Below are 20,469 nucleotides of genomic sequence, written 5' to 3'. Positions count from 1 at the left end.
TTAATGTGTTGTTCTGAGAGATAGGCCCCCTCTAACTATCACAAAACCTTATAAAAGTGTTTCTTGTATATTAGCAAGGCTATAGAAAGCATCTCTACTTCCTAGACATATTTTTTGAAAAGTTATAACTGAATTTCAAAAAATAAAAATAAAATTGAAGAAACCTCAAAAACGGAAGCGGGAGGGACGTGAAACATGTTTATTTTTTATTTGGCCTAACCAACTCTTATGCTGGTTTCATACTACCCTGCCGCTTGCCGCTGAGCGGCGTGGCGCACGGCATTGCAGACAAACGGACCGTACAATAAAGGCTTGTCATTGGTTGAAACGCCCTGCCGCTTGCCGCATCCCGCAGCGGCAGGAAAGTATGCTGGAGGCTATATCCATTTTTACTGAAATGGTGACTTATGCTGGTTTCATACTACCCTGCCGCTTGCCGCTGAGCGGCGTGGCGCACGCGTATTGTAGACAAACGGACACAATCAAGGCTTGTCATTGGTTGAAACGCCCTGCCGCTTGCCGTAGCGGCAAGCGGCAGGAAAGTATGCTGGAGGCTTTATCATTATTGACGCAGGTAATGATCAAGATGTGTGTGTGGGGGGGGGGGGGACTCTAAGATTGTATGGATCATCCCCTAGTCTAGGAGCTCCTAAGTGGGATTCATCCCCAGGGATTCACCCCAAACCCCTAATGAAATAAGGGACCGTTCACAACACTTGTTAGGGGGGGCCTAGTGATGCAAAAAGGGGGGCCCTGAAGGATTTCAGGCGCTAGCGCCCTAAAAGCAACATTTAAAAAAAATTTTATATGCTTTTTCAATTTTTTGCGCCCTTTTTATTTCCTAATTCGTTTTGCCGCCCCTTTCGTTTTTGTCGCCCCTTCTTCTTCCGCCGCCCCTTCGCTTTGGCCGCCCCCTACTTTGACCCCGGGGCTGGCGCCCCCAAAGCCCCCCCCCCAAAAAAAAAATCGGGCCCAAAATACGCGCATGTCAAACCTCACAAACATGTATACCGTATGTATTGTGACGGAGCGAAAGGCTGGGGTTACTGAAAGATACAAAACGACACGAGGGGAAGCCTAAATGACCAGATACCAAGTTTGAAGTATCACCTTAAGGGGGCGCAACACTAAATACGCGTCCCATAGGATAACGTGTGATTTTGGCCTACTTCGAGCGCCATTCCTGGCGTCCCTGCAATACTTGGAAAAATAAATTTGGTATCAAATTAAAGCTCTGTTTCTGTAGATTCCAAAACATTTGTCGGCATATATCGATGACCGTTGACTTTTTTCGATATTTCGCGGTGCAAAAAATATGGCCTAAAAATATACTAAATTCACCACTCACATTTCAAAATCGGAAGTTGTCTTCATCCGCCACAGAGAATCGCTTTTGAGATAAAATGTCCGGTTTTTTCTGCATGTTATCATTGAAGACACTTGTCGAATTCATATGAGCTGATATTGAGTGATTTAAAGTGAACATGTCGGTAGATATGGTCGCTACAATCTCATACTCACTATGGACTATATTAGCCGAATTTCGTTCTTACATAAGATGCGTAGTGATTTAGTGTTGCGCCCCCTTAATATCAAAGAAATGGATGAGAAATCTCTACTACTGACATTATGTGCACAAGCAATTTTTTGGACAGCAAATATGACTAGAAATTAACATGCTCATTATTTATAATGTAGTCGTGATCCACCGAGCATGAATAACTAATACCAATAGGCCTGTAATCCAAGAAATTTCCTTCCTTAACACTAGTTTATGATTTTAAGCTTATTGAATGCAATGTTAAGCTTTCTGTAATTGATTGTAAGAAAATCTGTGTTTATTAATAAAGAAATATGACAAGAGAGACATGATTTTTGTGTCCTTACATTTACCATGAGTATGAGGTTCTTTTCTCACTTTCAGCATACAATTTACTACTGTACCAGAGAATATAGGCAAGCAATTTTTGGCAAGCCGAGAGGGGGGGGGCAAGCGATTTTTGGCACACATTCACGGGGCGCCTTTTTAATAAAACGCTCCAAAAGGCTTAAGAAAACAGTACGGAAACGCTTAAATATGCAAATTTTCCTGCTCGCTGCGCTCGCAACATACATATAGACCATTTAAAGTTTGCAAATTGGGATCCCAAAAATTTGGCATGTTCAAAGGGGGGGCAAAGATTTTTGGCGGGCCGAGAGGGGGGGCAAGCGATTTTGGCGGGCCGAGAGGGGGGGCAAGCGATTTTTGGCGAGCCGTTTGAAATTTTACCCCCGGGGGCTAATAATTATTGCACAGCCCCTTATGGAACCACTTTGATATTTCCTATCAATATTTGAAGATCATCTTGAAATTTAGTTACAAAGACCAGACGAAGCTGTACACATATAAAAGGGTATCCAAAATATTCAATAGGCTTTTTATGCCTCGGCCAATGCCAAAAACCTGAGATTAATAAAATAAAGGATATAACAGTCTATGCACCAACGTCCAAACGCACAATTAGGATTAGGTAGCGTGTACTGTGCCGTACACCTACAGACTTTTAGGGACCATCTCAGCAATACTGCTTTTAAAAGCCTAGCATTCACCTAGGGGCTTAAGCTTACCTAGTCTTCGTCTTGTCTTTAATAACACCTTAATTACTGAGGTTCAGGACTAAGTGAAATTCCTATCATGTATATATCAAAACAATGTTAATACTCATGGGGGAGTGACAACTGACAATATAGAGGGAAGGTGCGTGGGTTGACATGTCTACTCAGCTTGAGAATTTGATTGAAGGACCTTACGCCAAGCAGCGTATTTAGCCCAAACCCTTTTCTAAGTAGCGCTATAGTGTCACTTCTATGCCGACTAGCATTTCCGTGCAATAAACGCCCAAAGGTTTTTATAAAAGAATCCTAAGAAAAGTATCACTAAACAGTTTAAACAAGACCTAAATTAGAGATGTAATTTTGGATGTAGACATGTTCCCGACTTCACCTTTCCCCATCTGCCTGGTTCTAGCAGTCTGTTCTCGTGCGCACTCCCAATGCAATTCAGCAACGAAATTAGTAAAATAGTAAAAAGAAATCACCCTCCCTCCCGCCGGGTCTTTTGGGCCGACCCATTGTCGGCCACCCGAATTGATCACATACCTGCAATTATTTACTAAACCTGAAAATCAGACCTGTACTTTTTTATAAACACCAAACAGTCCGAAAGTGAGAAACACAACTGGTCTCGTTGGAGTCTGCAGGACGAGTGTCCAAAAGCGTCCAAATGCGTCCAGTTTGCGTCCAGTTTAGGATCATTTGCATAAAGCCCTGATTGGTCAGAAGTTACATGTGACCTTGGCCGTGACCAATCGGGGTCAAAGATATAATAATAAACCCCGCCTCCCAACCTCTGATTATCCTTGCTGAATTGCATCAATAGAGGGCCTATTCTAGCTCCTCTCACTCCATAGGTAAAGACACAGATTAATAAAATATAAATAGCCACCTCGTTACAGTATCTATTATAATTAGGCCTATTTAGGGACTGTTCACAAATTCTTGTTAGGGTGGCCTGATAAAAAAAAAAAAAATCATCGTAAAATTTTTCAGGACCCCCCCTTTTTTTCAGATCTCAAAAATTTCAGGCCCCCCTTTTTTGACATGAAAATTAGGCCTCAGTGGGTCAACCCCATAGAAAAGCATAATAAACTCAATTTTCCCGGGAAACAGCCCCCCCCCCCCCCTTAGGATGGTCAAAACTTTTAAGGCCCCCCATTAGACCCATTTTGCATCAGGCGCCCCCACCAAGTGTTTGTGAACGGTCCCAAATTTTTCTCTGTGTGGTGCTCCTGCAAAAAGGAGGGACCTACATTCTACAAGGCAACAAAGCCTTACAAAGGTCATGCAAAGGAGTGAAACCGAGAGTGAAAGGACAAACCCCGAGTGAAACCAAAGTGAAACAGCCCGGTTTAAAATCAGTTTTACTCAATCCACATACATTTCTTCACCATCATGGCATCCACTGTTCGGCAGAATTTCCATCAAGATTCAGAAGCTGGGCTCAATAAACACATCAATTTAGAGTTGTATGCGTCCAATGCGTATCTTTACATGGTAAGCTTAAAATCTCAATAGACAATGAATAGTATAGGTATGCCAGGTAAACCTTCAGACACATTTGCTAGTCAGCCAAATTCGCCGACAATGTCAATGCATATTTACATAGAAATTTAAAACAACTGGCCGAAGAAGGAAACCTACATAAATATGTTTTCTATACTTCACTTGACCCAAATATATGAATTTTTTATGGTGATAAGACAATCGCACATGGAATTTTAGAGGATTTTGATAGCAGTTCCATTAAAAAAGCTGCTATCACAATGAGACTAAGATCTAGAAACGCCCCCGAAATGCCGTTTTGGGGAATTTTGCTAGCTGAATCTTTTTGATGAAAGTCAATCTTTGACAAGATGTAACTTTGCTACGGAAAGTGCTATGAAAAAAGGGTTTCAGTTTTGGCTTTGTTTACTCAAGGGCTTTAATTTGATATAAAATGATGCAGTTTGATGGCAAATTTGAATTCACCTAGCATACCTAAGGGCTGTGCAATAATTATGAGCCCGGGGTATAAAATTCCAAACGGCTCGCCAAAAAATCGCTTGCCCCCCCTCTCGGCCTGCCAAAAAATCGCTTGCCCCCCCCCTCTCGCCCGCCAAAAATTCTTTGCCCCCTTGCGCATGCCAAATATTTGGGATCCCAATTTACAAACCTTAAATGGTCTATATACCTGTTTGTAAAAGCGCAGTAGCAGGAAAATTTGCATATTTAAGCGTTTCCGTACTGTTTTCCTAAGCCTTTTTAGAGCGTTTTATTAAAAAGGCGCCCCATGAATGTGTGCCAAAAATCGCTTCCCCCCTCTTGGCTTGCCAAAAATTGCTTGTCCCCCCCCCTTTTGGCTCGCCCTTGGCCCCCCCCCCCCCAATTTTACCCTCCCCCAGGGCTCATAATTATTGCACAGCCCCTAAATAGTAGACCTTTTTCCCTTCTCTTCTTCCTAGTACCAGCCAGGGAACCCATACCGTCATGACCGTAGTAGCTCTGCACAATACTTAGGGCAGCACCAAGGCAATACGAAAATGTTATACCGATAATTAACGTGTCTGTTTTGCCGGTTTTTTAAAGTTTGCATTGCGAACTACCTTCTTCCCATCCAGGGGCGTCGCTAGACCAATATGTATATGCCAGGCAAACCTTAATTAACACATTTGTTTTCCCTACTACACCCCTGCCCAATTTTGTGCCCATTTTTTCATTTTCTCAAAAATTATAGCGCATGATTGGGGGCAAGTCAGATATGTATGTTATAGGGGCAAGGACTACAACTACTGCACTGGAAATTTTATTTCAGCACAGACCAGGGGCTATTTTAACGTGCCTCACTGTCACATTCGTGCAATGAGATAAAAGTGTTGATGAAGTAGAGTGCGTTTCAAAAATTAAAAAACTGACATTTTTACCCGAATGTGACCGTAAGAAAGGCTCTACCATTGTCTACTATTAAAGCATATCTATACACGGATTGTTAATTGTCACTGTACGAATATTTTATCTCGACACGTACGTGACAGTGAGGCACGTTAAAATAGCCCCTGGCACAGACAAGAATTGTGGAGTTACAGTCAAAAATGAGGGAAAACAAATATTTGATCAATCAATAACTACTTGCTTTGAGTTGCTGAATTTTCAGTGCAGTAGTTGTAGTCCTTGCCCCTATAATATACATATCTTAAAATACTTGTCACCAATGTGCTGTAATTTTTGAGAAAAATGCCAAAATAGGCACAAAATTGAGCAGGGGTGTTGTACCCCTTAATCAACCAAATTTGCCTAGAACACAATGCATATTTTACATAGAAATTAAAAAGAACAGGTAGGTCAAGGAAACCTACATAAATATGTTTTCTATACTTCACTTGACCCAAATATATGATTTTTTATGGTGATGAGACAATATATCGCACATGGAATTTTAATTTCTAAAGAGGGATTTTGATTCTCTTGGTCGGGCTGACGTCACAAAGGGGAAATAGCCTTGTAAAACCAGTGTGCGCATGTGCAGCGCATGTGCAGTTCCCCTTTCTCGAGCTGGTTGCTAGGCGCGCGCTTGTGCAAAGGGGAAAAAGGGGACAATGTTCCCGAATGTCCGACCGAGTGAATAGCAGTTCCATTACAAAAAGCTGCTATCATAATGAGACTAAGATTTAGAAACACCCCGAAATGCTGTTTTGGAGATCGCCAACAAGATCCCAATTTTATTTTTCATCGTCTAGCTTCTTTGGCAACTGGTAGACAAAAAAAAAGTAACAGCTACTTGGGATCAAGTGGGCGCACTAATGTTAAAGAGGTCAAAGGTCAAAGTAACGCATTATTTGCCTATGTGCAGCACAAAAGTGGAACTTTGACCCATAACAAAAATGTGCGCCAACATGGTCCCATCTTATTTTTTGGATGATTGGCTAAAGGGACTTATGTATATAAACTGATTGCAAGTAAAAAAAAGTGGGATCATGTGGGTGCACTTATTCAATAGAGGTCAAAGTTTATACTTTGTGCCAAATTGCCATTATTTTGCCTACATGTATGTACAGCACAAAAGTGTAACTTTGACCAGCAATAAAAATGTGCGCCAACAAGATCCCATCTTACTTTTAGAATGATTAGCTAGAAGGGCTAAATATATAACTGATAGCAAGTAAAAAAAGTGGGATCATGTGGGTGCACTAATCCAATAGAGGTCAAAGTTCATGATTAGCTAGAAGGGCTTATATATAAGGCCACATAAAAAAATTAATTCGTTTCGCGTCCACCTGGTTTTGAAAAGTGAGGCGGGAGGGAGTTTTTTTTTTTTTCCTTTCAAGTCGAATCATGTCTTTTTCGGATGATAGCCAAATATTATATTTATATTAAAGGGTTTTTTTATGAACGAACTACGAACAAAACACAGCAATAATCATACACCTAGCTGCCGAGTTCTGTCCCCTTAAAAGAATACGGCCGGGCGGCCTTATTTTCCGCTTCTTTTGCTCAATACATTTATCGGTATACTACAAAATATTAATACTGCAAATCATTGATACATCTAAATACATTTTAAATTCTCAGCCTGAACCACTCATCACTTAGTGCTAATTGTTTAATTCTATGCATGCGGACTGCCGGCACTTTGATTTATGTTTGTTTTCGTATTTTTCAGCATTTTATCGTACTTTTGGAAACAAAATAAAAAATAAAAATAAATCCATGCGGGGGCCCAAAACCCAGGCGGGCGGTGGACGTGAAACGAATAATTAATTTTATGTGGCCTAACTGATAGCAAGTAAAAAAAGTGGGATCATGTGGGCGCACTAATCCAATAGAGGTCAAAGTTCATAGTTTGTGCTGCATTGGCAAAATATGAATTCGGCACAAAGTATGAACTTTGACCTCTATTGATTTAGTGCGCCCACATGATCCCACTTTTTTGTTACTTGCTATTAGTTATACTTAAGCCCCTCTAGCTAATCATCTAAAAAGTAAGATGGGATCTTGTTGGCGCATGCACATTTTTATTGCTGGTCAAACTTCCACTTTTGTGCTGCACATGGGCAAAATATGTCAATTCAGCACAGTATGAACTTTGACCTCTATTGAATTAGTGCGCCCACATGATCCCACTTTTTTTTATTGCTTTTAGTTATACATAAGCCCCTCTAGCTAAACATCCAAAAAGTAAGATGGGATCTTGTTGGCGCTAATTTTTATTGCTGGTCAAACTATTAAGTGCCACTTATGTGCTGCACGTAGGCAAAATTTGAATTCAGCACAAAGTATGAACTTTGACCTCGATTGAATTAGTGCGCCCATATGATCCCACTTTTTTTTACTTGTTATCAGATAAGCCCCTATATCCAATCATCCAAAATGTAAGATGGGATCTTGTTGGCGCTAATTTTTATTGCCAGTCAAAGTTTCACTTTGTGCTGCATATAGGCAAAATAATGCCAAATCGGCACAAAGTATGAACTTTGACCTCTATTGAATTAGTGCGCCCACATGATCCCACTTTTTTTTTACTTGCAATCAGTTATACATAAGCTCCTTTAGCGAATCATCCAAAAAATAAGATGGGATCATGTTGGCGCACATTTTTATTGCGGGTCAAAGTTCCATAATTGTGCTGCACATAGGGAAATATGCGTCACTTTGGCACAAAGCTTGACCTTTGACCTCTTTTACATTAGTGCGCCCACTTGATCCCAAGTAGCTGTTACTTTTTTTTGTCTACCAGTTGCCAAAGAAGCTAGATGATGAAAATTTAAATTGGGATCTTGTTGGCGCATCTTTATTGTGATGCAGTAAAAAGCCCACATTGTGCTACGTGTCATTATGAGGGGAAAAGAGGGCAATTATTGACCTCCACAATGAGGCTAAGTCCATTTTCAAAAAATCTGAAAAATATGAAGATCAAGAGATCCCAAGCTAATTTTTTCAGTACTTGCAGAGAATTACCTCTTCTTTGATGAAATAATATTAGGAGAGTTGGGTGACATTGGCGCGCAATAATACAGGCATGTAAAAATGTGCGAAAATAGGAATTTTTGACCTTTGACCTCTGTTAACTATGTGCGCCATCGAAATCCCAAAAACTTTTTGCTGAAAAATGAAACTTACCATTGAGGTCTTTAATTTCAAACTTGTTCGGACTTGGGATCTTGATGGCGCAGCCCGTTATGATGCTTTAAAGTTTGCACGAGGGCGCTTTTCATCAAATCATTGGATTTGCTGATTTTGTGCGCCATCAAGATCCCAACTTTTTTTCTTGGTTTTTGTAATGTAACCATTAGGTACTTAAAAAAAATGCAAAATGCAGGTTGGGGTAATCATGGCGCACAATGTTACGCACCTCCAAAGTTTACCATTTGCAAGTAAGGCTCAGAGACAGTAGCGTAGCCAGCGGGGGGGCAGGTGGGGCAGAGTGCCCCCCCTGACAAAAAATGAATGAAAAAGTGCCCCTCTGACAAAAAATGAGAGAGAAAATCAGGAGGGCAAAGACAAAGAAAAAGGGAAAGGAGCCCCTTTTCTAGCAAAATTCAGGGCCAAAATAGTGCAAAATACAAAAATTTTTCCGCGCACGCTGCAAAATTGTAAACAATAAAGCCCTTTTTAGCCGGATAATGGGTAAAATAGTGTAAAATACCATTTTTTTTTTTTTTTTCGCGCACATCATCCCAATAAGGCCCTTTTCGGGAAGCTCAAGACATACAGTCTCTATGTATTGTATGATGCAACTGCAATTTTTTCGTCTGTGCCCCCAAAATTTTATTTTGCCCCCCCTGACCAAGAAAGCTGGCTACGCCCCTGCTCAGAGAGGCTGAAATTTCAAGAATTTTTGTAAGCTGAACGAGGGCGCTGTGTGTGCACGTTCATATTTTACATGAGTGTTGATGGTGTTAATATGTACCAAAATTATTTTTTAGAGAAAATTCTATTTTTTTGTATCGCAACCTCCCTGATTTGGGTACATAATAATGGAGTCTGGCTCTTAATGGGTCAAAATACTTCAAGCCAAAACCAAGCAGGAGCAGAAGGGGCATCATGAAAACCAGCTTGTTTTACATGAGACTCCATACCTCAGATTAATAAATAAACAGATTGGAATTTTCCATGCCTGTGCCCTCTAAGCGTACCGGGGTACTTGAATTCAGCTGATTCCGGTACAGCGTTCAAACCTGGCGACATCGCCATCTTTTGTGTACGCTCACACTGTTTGCACGCGGTACCTGACTTAGCGTCGATCCCCATGGGCAACATGGCATGTTTCCACCGTATGCTCCATACACTGACATGAAGCAGTCATTTTTTTGCGAGGGGAATTGAAATTTGGAACATGTTCCCTGTGGTACATGTGCCCGACGATGACGAAAATAAAATTTTGACCAGCCAGAAACCCCAACTTAATATTGACTAGACCGACCCAGCCAGCACTCAAGTCTACCTCCAATGATACTCCTGTGTGGATGTACTTATGAGGAAATTTTCAAGAGGTAACGAGGTAATGAGGGGGGAGGTGTACAGCATGTTTTGCCAACGGAAATATTTTATGAATTGTAGACCTAAATTTTTTTTAGCCAGGACAGCGCTCAAGAATCTAAAAAGTGGGGGTGGTATGGGGTGTGGGTAACGGTCAAAAATTAAATTAGTATCTACTATATTAATGTCTCTTTGTTGTTTTTCCAGGCATTCCATTTTGACCGTGTTGATGTTATTGTCTCTTTGTTGTTTTTCCAGGCATTCCATTTTGACCGTGCTGATGTTGCACTGCCTGGGGCACATAAATACTTCCTAAAAATATCTGACAAAAAGAGAGAAAATGCAGAGAAACTGATGAAATACCAAAATGAAAGAGGAGGTCGCATTGTACTGCAGGCAGTAGCGGTACGTTAGTGTGTAGATTATGATACCGATATAGACACTATCTACTATACCAATTTTTTCCCACAAATGTTTTATTTATCATAAAAAGAGCAAAAAACAAAAAGATCCCTTGTGTTCGCTAAAAAGATTGTGCCCCGAGCCAGCCCTCTAATTGGATAGTAAAATTAGCCGCCACTCAACTTGGGCTAGCTATAACCCTGGTTAAAGGATGTCTCCGCTCCGGCAATCACAACATTATGCCTTATATGTAATTAATTATCAAGCATGAATCACATTATTTTATTTAAAACAAACTCATATATTGACCATAAAAATTAATAAAAACAGGCGGCTCTCAACACGCAATATTCAAAATTCCTGTGCCAAAATTATCCAGTGCAATGAGGTCATGGTTATTTGTGCTCAATTGTTGTCACCCTTAATTATATTACTGGGACGTTATTGCACTCGACAATCTCGGCGCCCGGGAATTTTGAATATCGCGTGTTGAGAGACCGCTGTTTTAATTTGTTTTTATGGTCAATATGAGTTTGTTTAAAATAAAACCATGTGATTCGTGCTTGATAATTGAAAAACTGAGTGGAAGAAGGGCCCAACTCCATGAAAACTGTTTTTGAGATATTAAGAAAAAACTAAATATTTGGAAAAGTTTTATCTAGACAGAATCTTTTCATCTTCAGGGGACTTTTAATACATGAACATACAGTATTACATACATTCATATATGATGTTTCCATGGCAACTTCTTCCACTAATAATATACTGCAAGTGCGAGTTCCGTAAGCAGATATGTTATAAATAGCTACAGAAATTTGGAAATTATCCATTAACTGCACATGTAGAAGCATGTAATATGTTAGCAAGAAAGTTTATTGTAGTGAAAAACAGATTTCATGGATGAACAAATTCCTCTTTAAGCCAATATTTGTGGAAGAAGGGCCCAACTCCATCGAGTTGGGCCTTTCTTCCATGAAAACCATGTTCAAGTGTATGTGAAGACTATAGAAAGTGGATTTTGGTTCATCTTTCACACACATGGAAGAACAGTCTGCTGGCAACAAAATGCTGGGTCTAACTCATTTTTGTAAAAAATTGGAGTTGGACCGTTCTTCCACTCAGGTATTCAATTATTTTTCTAACATATAAGGCATAATGATGTGATTGCTGGAGTCATTCTTTAAGGCTGCTGTTTCGTGCAGGTAGTTCTCCTGGGGTTAAGTGTGCTGAGGCTAAATCACTGCTTTCTTTTTTTCTGTTTTTTTTAATGTGCATGTTTAATGTCATTGCTTTCAGAAACCAGAGAAAGATGAATGGGACACATTGAAAGATGCAATGGTTTCATCTCAAACACTGGAGAAAAGTGTCAATCAAGCCATCTTAGATCTCCATAAAGTGGCTGAAACGCATCATGATGAACATGTAAGTATTGGTGTTCCACAGGGATCGATGCAAGGTCCATTATTTAGAGAATAAATTTGAGGATTGTTCTGAGACCCAGCCAGGTATCTGTCATTACCGCATTGTTTGTAATAAACGCCCTGGGGGCGTTGCATTTTTCCAAAAGGGGGGGGGGCGTTTATTGAAGGTGAATTGTCAGTGAAAAAACTTTAAAATCGGGTTAAATTTCCCGATGGTGCTCCTGTAGAAAGGAGGGATTTACGACTATACTAATAATAGTATTATGGCAACGCCCATGGAAAATATAAATTTTGTGGTAAATACATCAAAATTACACCCATAAGTGCATCATTAAGCAAGAATCTGGTGAAATTGCACCATAATTAGGCAATGGAATTGATGGAAGTGTGAGTCATAATAGGTTTTGTCCATGCAATTTAGCGATCGTCCCTGACAAGACTGACTGACTGATGCCAGTTTTAAGCTTACTCACACAATATAGCATGGAAATGTTTGCAAAATTGGAGGGGGGCATTTATTAGAGGGGGAGCATTTATTACAAACAATATGGAATTTATATTCATAACATTGGGCTGAAGCCAGGCAAAGCCCAATAGTGGCTCATCAGGGGCCACTAAATTAAAGGGATGCCTAAATTCAGGTGTGACATGCATATGTGCATTACAACATCCGATATGCAGATGACACTGCACTCATGGATATGGACTTTTGAGAACCTGCAAATCTCCACTCATGAATTGGAAAAAGCATGCAGCAGCTGGGGAATGAAAATTAACCCAACAAAATGCAAGATCATGTCTGACGATCCAAGAGATATCATGCTGAACCAAATGCCCATTGACAAAGTAAATAACTTTTTTCTGGGTAGCAGTGTGCCCTCTGTAGAAGAGGATATTAAACGTCGCACAAAGTTGGCAGCCTGGGCATTTGGTAGATTAAAAAAATACCTTCTGGTCTAACCATGACATCACCAGATCGCTGAAAGTAAGGATCTACCAGTCGCTCATCCTCCCTATTGCCACCTATGGGTCAGAATCCTGGGCCTTACGTGAATCCGATTGACACAGACTGGATGTCTTTGAAATGCGATGCCTTAGAGCAATGCTTGGAGTTTCCCTACTTGACAAAATCCGCAACAATTCCATCAGACAGAGTCTAGCTCCATCAATGATGTTATCTGCCGGAGACGTTTGAAATGGGCTGGGCACATCTTCAGGATGCCTCTACATCGGCTTCCCCACCAAGCTTACATTAATGACTTCAGCAAGAAAAGACCACCAGGTCGTCCACCAACCAGATGGAAGGACCAAATTCAGAGGGACTTGGGAATGACCCCACATGAAGCAAAGACACAAGCAACAGACAGAACTGAATGGAGGAGGCTTACTCGGCAGAGCGCAAAGGGCCACACCGGCCTGCGCATATAAGTCAAGTAAGTCTAAAACACAAATAAGACAACTGATATAACCTGGTACATGTAGATACCATTGTTTGAAGTGGCACAACAAGGAGGATGACCGAGTTGTTCCACTTGAAAATAATGATATCTGCTGTGTTTTATTAGGCGATAGGTTCAGGTACATGGCTAGGTCTCAAAACAAGTTTTATTGCCATTTTTAATGGAGTATTTTGTGATCCTAGTATCCTCTTTTTATCCTCTTTTTTTTTTTTTTTTCAGTAGATATCCACGATTCTGATTTTCATATTCGCGAGTTATGCATGATTATGTGTATTACACTACTCCATAGGCTACTGTGTTGTAATTTTGTTCTGGTGTACCAGAACATTGAGAACATAATTCAAATTTGACAATATTTTTGCTAAACAAATTAATCGGCAAGAAATTATTTGTATTATATGTATAAACATAATGTAGCCAGAGGTTTCTAGTGGTATAAAAATGTCAACTGTTTGAGGAAAATGGGGGATGAGGCTGTGGATCACGAAATGCCCCTTTAAACAAATCAACCCTAATTATAATGTTTGAATGTGATAGATGGCTGCTTAGTTTATAAAATAATGCTCATGTTTATTCATGATACATGGCTGATTACACTTTGATCAGTTCATAATCGGCAGGCCTTGTGATATCGCGGATTAATATCTTTATATTTTATTTTGAAAATTGTCTTGTGACATTTCGCCAGAAGCATCACAAATTATTCATTGAAGTCATACATTTTCTGTTTTCTTTAAACACACACAATATAGACCAGATAAGTCAACTATATCACTCTTAATGTGGGTCTACTTTTCGGCATAGTGGTAAAAACTTAACAATTCCTACCAATTACGAGCTGTTCAAACTATAGATTGAGAATGACTCATGTTTTATTCATAATGCTCATGTTTTTTCATGATGACCGATGGATGGCTGCTGTTTTAGAGAATTTATAAGTCATGTTTTATTCATTATGCTCATGTTTATTCATTATAGATGGCTGATTGGTTGGAAGATAACTTCCTTTTGGCACAAGTGGAAGTTATCAAGGAAATTGGTGATCATATATCAAACCTTACCAGAGCTGGTGAAGGCCTTGGCGAGTATATGTTTGATAAGGAGACACTACTGGAAGGATAATGAATAGCAAGTCAGGGACATTCCTATCTGACACAATGGACCACAATGGTCTCATCCCAATGGCATAGTTCATTAACCTTAATTGAACAATCATAGTGCAAAATTTGACCTCAAGTTGCAGATTATGAGTCTTTGTACTCAACTTTTTGAAGGTCATTCAATGAATGTGCAAATGTATTGGGGTTATGAACTGTGCCCTGATAGATGAGCATGTTGTGTCCAGATCCTAATGTGAAATGGTATTACATGTATTTGTTACATAGGGCTATTCCAGTTGAAATCCGAAGATATGACCTTAATTTGCCACAGGGTGTGTGAATTTCAAGTGGGGTTACCTGAATAGGGGACTCCCATTTGAAATCTACACCCCCTGCATGGGAAATAAAGGTCATGTCTGCCCTAGGGGGTGTATGGATTTCAACTGGAACAGCCCATTCAATACACCCTTTGTGATTCCTAATGCTTACCCAGCAAACACAAAACATGTTACAGAAAGTACATGTATTTACATGTCAGGTAATACAAACTATAAAACGTTTTAATGACATTCAAAAACATTTTTGAAAACTCGCTGCAAAACCTATGTGATAACTATAATGTTATTTAATTTGCAAAATATTTTACGAATATATTGACCGAAAAATATTTTGCAATAACATTTTGACAGCATTTTTAAAATGTTGTAGTGTTTTTTCATGAAACATTTTTTAAATGTATACATGTACTATTCATGACTTTTAAACCAGACATTTAAATGTTATTAAAACATTTTGACCAAAATCAAAACATGTAAGAGAGATAACCTGATTACACTGTTTTAAAAATATGTTTTGTCTTTGCTGGGTACTTGCATAATAGCAAGCAAAATATTGTATCATTAACCCTAACCCAACTGAAGCTTTTTGGCAAGAGGGAAGGAATGAAGAAGAAGAGAAAGTTTTTTTCTCGGGTGCGGTTTTGAACCACTGACCCCTTGGGTGCCAGGCACGGGTATGGGGATCGCTTGCCACGGGGGTCTACCTCAGCCAGCCAAGCTTTCCTTGCCCCTATGTGTGTTGGCATGTTGACGCAATTGCATCACGTGGGATACCTGCGCTTGCAGATGCTTTGTAAATTGAGCTTTTGTGAGGTTTGGTTCGGTTATGGTTAAGTTTACATATGATTTGAAACTTTACATGTTTGAAAACAAAAAGGGTAAGGACAAAAAAAGCAAAAAACAGAAAAAATAACTTTGTTTCCTGTAGGTGCCATGTCTTGTCGGTTTATGTGAAATTCCAGCTGAAAATTGTTGTTGTAATTTATCTAATCCAGTTGAATTTTGCCTAAAATTATACAAATTCATTTGGAATTCCAAAATTTTCTACACCTTTCCCAATGTTTATGGATGAAAATGGTTGGATTTGGAATAATTTAAACAGTTAAATTTGGTTGGAATTCCAAAATCTTTTGCACATTTCGAGTAAAATGTGCAGACTACAGAACACACAACTTGTTTGTGTTTTAATCTAACTGAATAACTATTTATATTTTGTATGAATCAAGTATTAGCATCACATTTTCAATATTTTGTATGGATCAATTATTCAGTGTTGTTAGTCTTCAAATTTCCTGATTTCAGGAAATTTTACATGGATGGCCCTGTACAAATGTGTAGGCAAAGTACATTTTTCAGGAAATCTTTTGCCATTTCAGGATTCTTTGAAAACACTGACTGGCATATCTGTTTAATAAGTATCATGTTTTCAGTATTTTGATAGTTATACAGGGTAGGTTTGGTTATTGTTGGGATTCACTATTCTAAAATTATAAATTTGTGGGGTTTAGGGCAAGAAATCCCTATCTGCAATGGCTGCCAGATGTCATAGTTTCAGATGTGTACAATATAGAATACAGAAATTGTTAAAACTATCTATAGGGCAGCTATTGCAGATAGGGCATTCTGGCTCTAATCCCTCGATATGTACTTTGGTTTATAGTAATCTGGTATTGGGCTATTCCAGTTTAAATCCATATGCCCCTATGGAAGACATGACCTTAATTTCCTACACAGGGGGTGTAGATTTTAAATGGAGTCACCCATTCAGGTAACCCCATTTGTAATTCACACTCCCTGTGTGGGAGATTAAGGTCATGTCTTCCATAGAGGGTGTATGAATTTTATATTGAATAGTCAATTTTATGATGATATATGTGACCATTACAGCATGAATGAGCAGTAAATGTCCTCAATTGTATTCGAGGTTACAGTGTAAAATGGGCATGAAGGTCGTATTCATTGGTACCTCAATTTGGTGCTACGTGTACCTCATTTAATGAGATACACGTAGCACCAAATTGAAATACCTATGAATATGACCTTCATGCCCATTTTACACTGTAACTCGGAATACAATTGAGGACATTTACGGCTCATTCGTGCTGACGGTCACATATTTGCACCTAGCACACTGATCACATGTGCATGGTATTTATGACCTTCAGACAGTAAGACAAGTAAGACAATAGGACAAGTCAGTTCTTTAACTGGTTTACAACTATAACACAATATTGTAACATTTCCATAAAAATAGATTTTTATTTCTTTTCCAAAATTAGTTTTCGCTATCAGATATATGTCCCTTTTTAATTTTGAGCTTAAAAATGAGATAAAACAAAGAAATCGCTATTTCATTCCAGAGTTCAGTTATTATACCATACGCCATGTATGTAAAATGTTATGTGTGTGTGTTCAACTCCATTTCGATCTTATGAATTGAACGATGTGGGTCATTGTTTGATTTAAAAATCTCAGATTTTGTCAAAAATACAGCACCTAAAAATGCATTGAATTTTGCAGTGTACACTCGTTAATTTATTAACATGTAAGCACATTACATACAGAATTAAAAAAAATCATTAAGGGTATCCATCCACCTCAACCAATGATACAATATTGCTGCAACTAAAGGTTGTCAGTGTTTGTAATGTTTTGTTGAAGGAGCATCATTGGGCTATTCCAGTTGAAATCCATACACCCCTATGGAAGACTTGATCTTAATCTTCCACACAGGGAGTGTGAATTTCAAATAGGGTTACCTGAATGAGTGACTCCATTTGAAATCTACACCCTGTGTGGAGATTAAAGCAATAAGGTGTGATTTGCATAAAAATATCAAGAACTCAATCAGTGAACTCTAAATAAAACTGGAGATCTCCGGTTTTAATATAAATACTTAAGTTTTACTGTAATAAAGCACTTCAGGCTTAGTCTTTCATGTGGTATTTGAGCTAATTTTACTACACCACTGGGCATACAATCATGCAAAAAGTAGCAATTTGAGAAAAATTGAGGATGTCACTGTGGAGCAAATCACACATTATGGTTTTAAGGCCTTGTCTTCCATCTAGGGGGTGTATGGATTGCAACTAGAATATACCATTTTGTTTGCTCCTGAGAAATTATGTCTAAAAGATTGAATGGACTTTTATATGCTTAGGTTAGTTCTTAGATATTCATAAATTTGCAGGGCACATGTTGTAAAAAATAGTTATTGTGGGGATCACAGACCTCGGAGTGGGGACCACAGACCCCAGAGTGGGGACTATATTTTCAGACAATCATTCTGTAATTTGCCAGTATTCAATATTTTGTCATATGCTGCATAAGATATACCTTGTTCTATATATTTATAATTATTAGAAAACCAAAGATCTGTTTCAGACCAAAAGAGCCTCATTTAGATCATAATATTATATACATGTACACAATTGCAATTTTGTTTTATACTGTAAATGTATAGCGGGAAATTTTTGCGGTGTGGTTTAATTTGTGCACTTTTCGGGCTGAACAGGTAGCTGCGAATTTTAACCTCACGGAAATATTTAATACACATTATACTTAATGTGATTATCTTTGGAAACGCAAATTAAACACACACTAAACTGTCCAGAATTGATCAAATCGCAAAAAATTAACCCAGCAAAAGTATCCCACTCTACAGTAGTTAGGCCTAAAAAAATTGTTTGATTGGCTTAACCCGATCAACTGACTTTTTCTTTTACAAAATAATAAATGAATTAAAAAATAAATTTAATTAAATTAAAAAAAAAAAGTAGAACAAAGGTTCAAAGTCCTTTATCAAACACAATTTACAGCTTTAAAAGTAAAAGAATAAAATCCATACCTACGTACCCTATTTTTTATGCTATGCCAATCAAACAATTTTTTTAGGCCTTATGAATATGATGAGAGGGGGACATAGGAAACAAGTTTGCAATCCCCCCTCCCCCTGGGTACACCAGTGATGGGATTGTAAACTCTTAGCTGTATCATTATTTTGCTCTCTGTCATTTTATGCATGCAGGGAAACCTAAATCTGACTGCCCTCCAAGCAGGGGTTAAATTAAATGGGAGACAGGAGCCGTTTGGCCCCCAGACACTCGCAAAACTGGCCCCCTGGATAGTGAACCAAAAATATTAAATTACATGCAAATAGTGCTTATTTAACTCATCCAGCACATCTTTATTTTTATTAGCCCCTTGGTAATTGTAAATGGACCCTGGTTCTTTCAAATCTTGGTGAACCAGGGGCCACTTTTTTGCCAAAGTGGCCCCTGGTTCAAGCTCTCTTATTTTCACCATTGCCTCCAAGGTTTGGTCAGGCGGCGGATGACATGATCGAGCCGGCAACTTGTGAAACCGCCCGGCCGTATGGCATTTTCCAATATAGTCTGTTAGTTTTGTGGGGTTCATTATCGAACCCCAACGGTTTTAGCTTGTATTTATATTATTTATCAACATAGGCATATTTGTTTGTGATATTTCAAGCGTTTTAAAATTTCAAAATAATCCCATTCAATTACATGGTTGACGATGAAAATTTACTGAATTTAGAGAATGCAATGCGGCCACCGCCTGGGTTTGGTGATTATTGCAAGAATGCCCTATCTGTGATAGCTGCCATATACACATTTGACCATTTCTGCATTCAATATTGTACACATACACATGGCAGCTATTACAGTTGGTGTACTCTTGCACACAACTCTTGATATTGATGTGTTAGAGCAAGATTGCCCTTTCTGCAATAGCTGCCCTTCAATGTATAATTGACAGTTTCTGCATTCTATATTGTACACATATGAGACCTGGCAGCTACTGCAGGTACGGCAATCTTACACAAACCCCATGATATTGATGTATTAGAGCAACAATATCCTATCTGCAATAGCTGCCCTATAGACATTAGACAGTTTCTGCATTGTATATTGTACATATCTAACATTGCCGATAGGATATTCCTGCACAAAGCACTCAAAATGCAGCAACATACTATAGCATTTTGTAGCATACTATTCCAGTTGAAATTCATACACCCCTATGGAAGACACAACCTTATCGCCCATGGGGGGGGGGGGGTAGATTTCAAATGGAGTCACTCATTCAGTCAATCCCATTTCAAATTTACATTCCCTTTGTGGAAGATTAAGGTCATGTCTTCTATAAAGGGGTTTGTATGGATTTCAACTGGAATATTCTATTTTTTTAGTCAGTATTGAAATCGTAGATGGAATATTGGGAGAATAAACCCAGCAAACACAAAACATTTAAATGTTGGAATATATAAAGTGTAGAAAATGTTTCAATATTCAAGAACATTTTTGGCAACTTGATTCTAACATAAAGCTCCAAGTGTTGACAAAATATTTGGCATCCCCCCAAAAGAAACACTTTTTTCATTTAGTGTTTTTTCATGCAATAGGTTTTTCAAACGTTTTCAGGGCCTTTATTTAAACGTTATGAAAACATTTTGACCAAAGCACATTTGTATAATCATAAAAATGTTCTGTGCTGGGTATCATATTGTTTTGAAGTCATTGTATGTGTAGTAACCATGGTAACTGTCAATCACTGCCAAGTTGTAATCAAGCAAATAAAAACACGTGGAGCTGAGAATAGAAATAGTTTGTGGTTTGTTGATTTAATGTTCACATTCAAAACTAAAACACTAAGGCCACAAAAAGGTTTGTCTTAG

The 20,469-nt window shown here is 38.7% G+C and overlaps 1 protein-coding gene across 1 annotated transcript; it reads left to right on the top strand.

Moving 5' to 3' along the window:
* The first annotated feature begins 3,877 nt into the window (after window positions 1–3,877).
* Window positions 3,878–16,642, top strand: LOC140168557 (soma ferritin-like). The gene is made up of 4 exons (XM_072191957.1): window positions 3,878–4,092; window positions 10,309–10,455; window positions 11,749–11,874; window positions 14,312–16,642. The coding sequence occupies exons 1-4, from the start codon at window positions 3,991–3,993 to the stop codon at window positions 14,453–14,455; spliced, it is 519 nt and encodes a 172-aa protein (XP_072048058.1). The 5' UTR covers window positions 3,878–3,990; the 3' UTR covers window positions 14,456–16,642.
* Window positions 16,643–20,469: the final 3,827 nt, after the last annotated feature.

Source organism: Amphiura filiformis, chromosome 13 (genome assembly GCF_039555335.1).
Source record: "Amphiura filiformis chromosome 13, Afil_fr2py, whole genome shotgun sequence".
NCBI classification, from domain to species: Eukaryota; Metazoa; Echinodermata; class Ophiuroidea; order Amphilepidida; family Amphiuridae; genus Amphiura; species Amphiura filiformis.
This window is presented reverse-complemented; position numbering and strand designations above follow the sequence as displayed.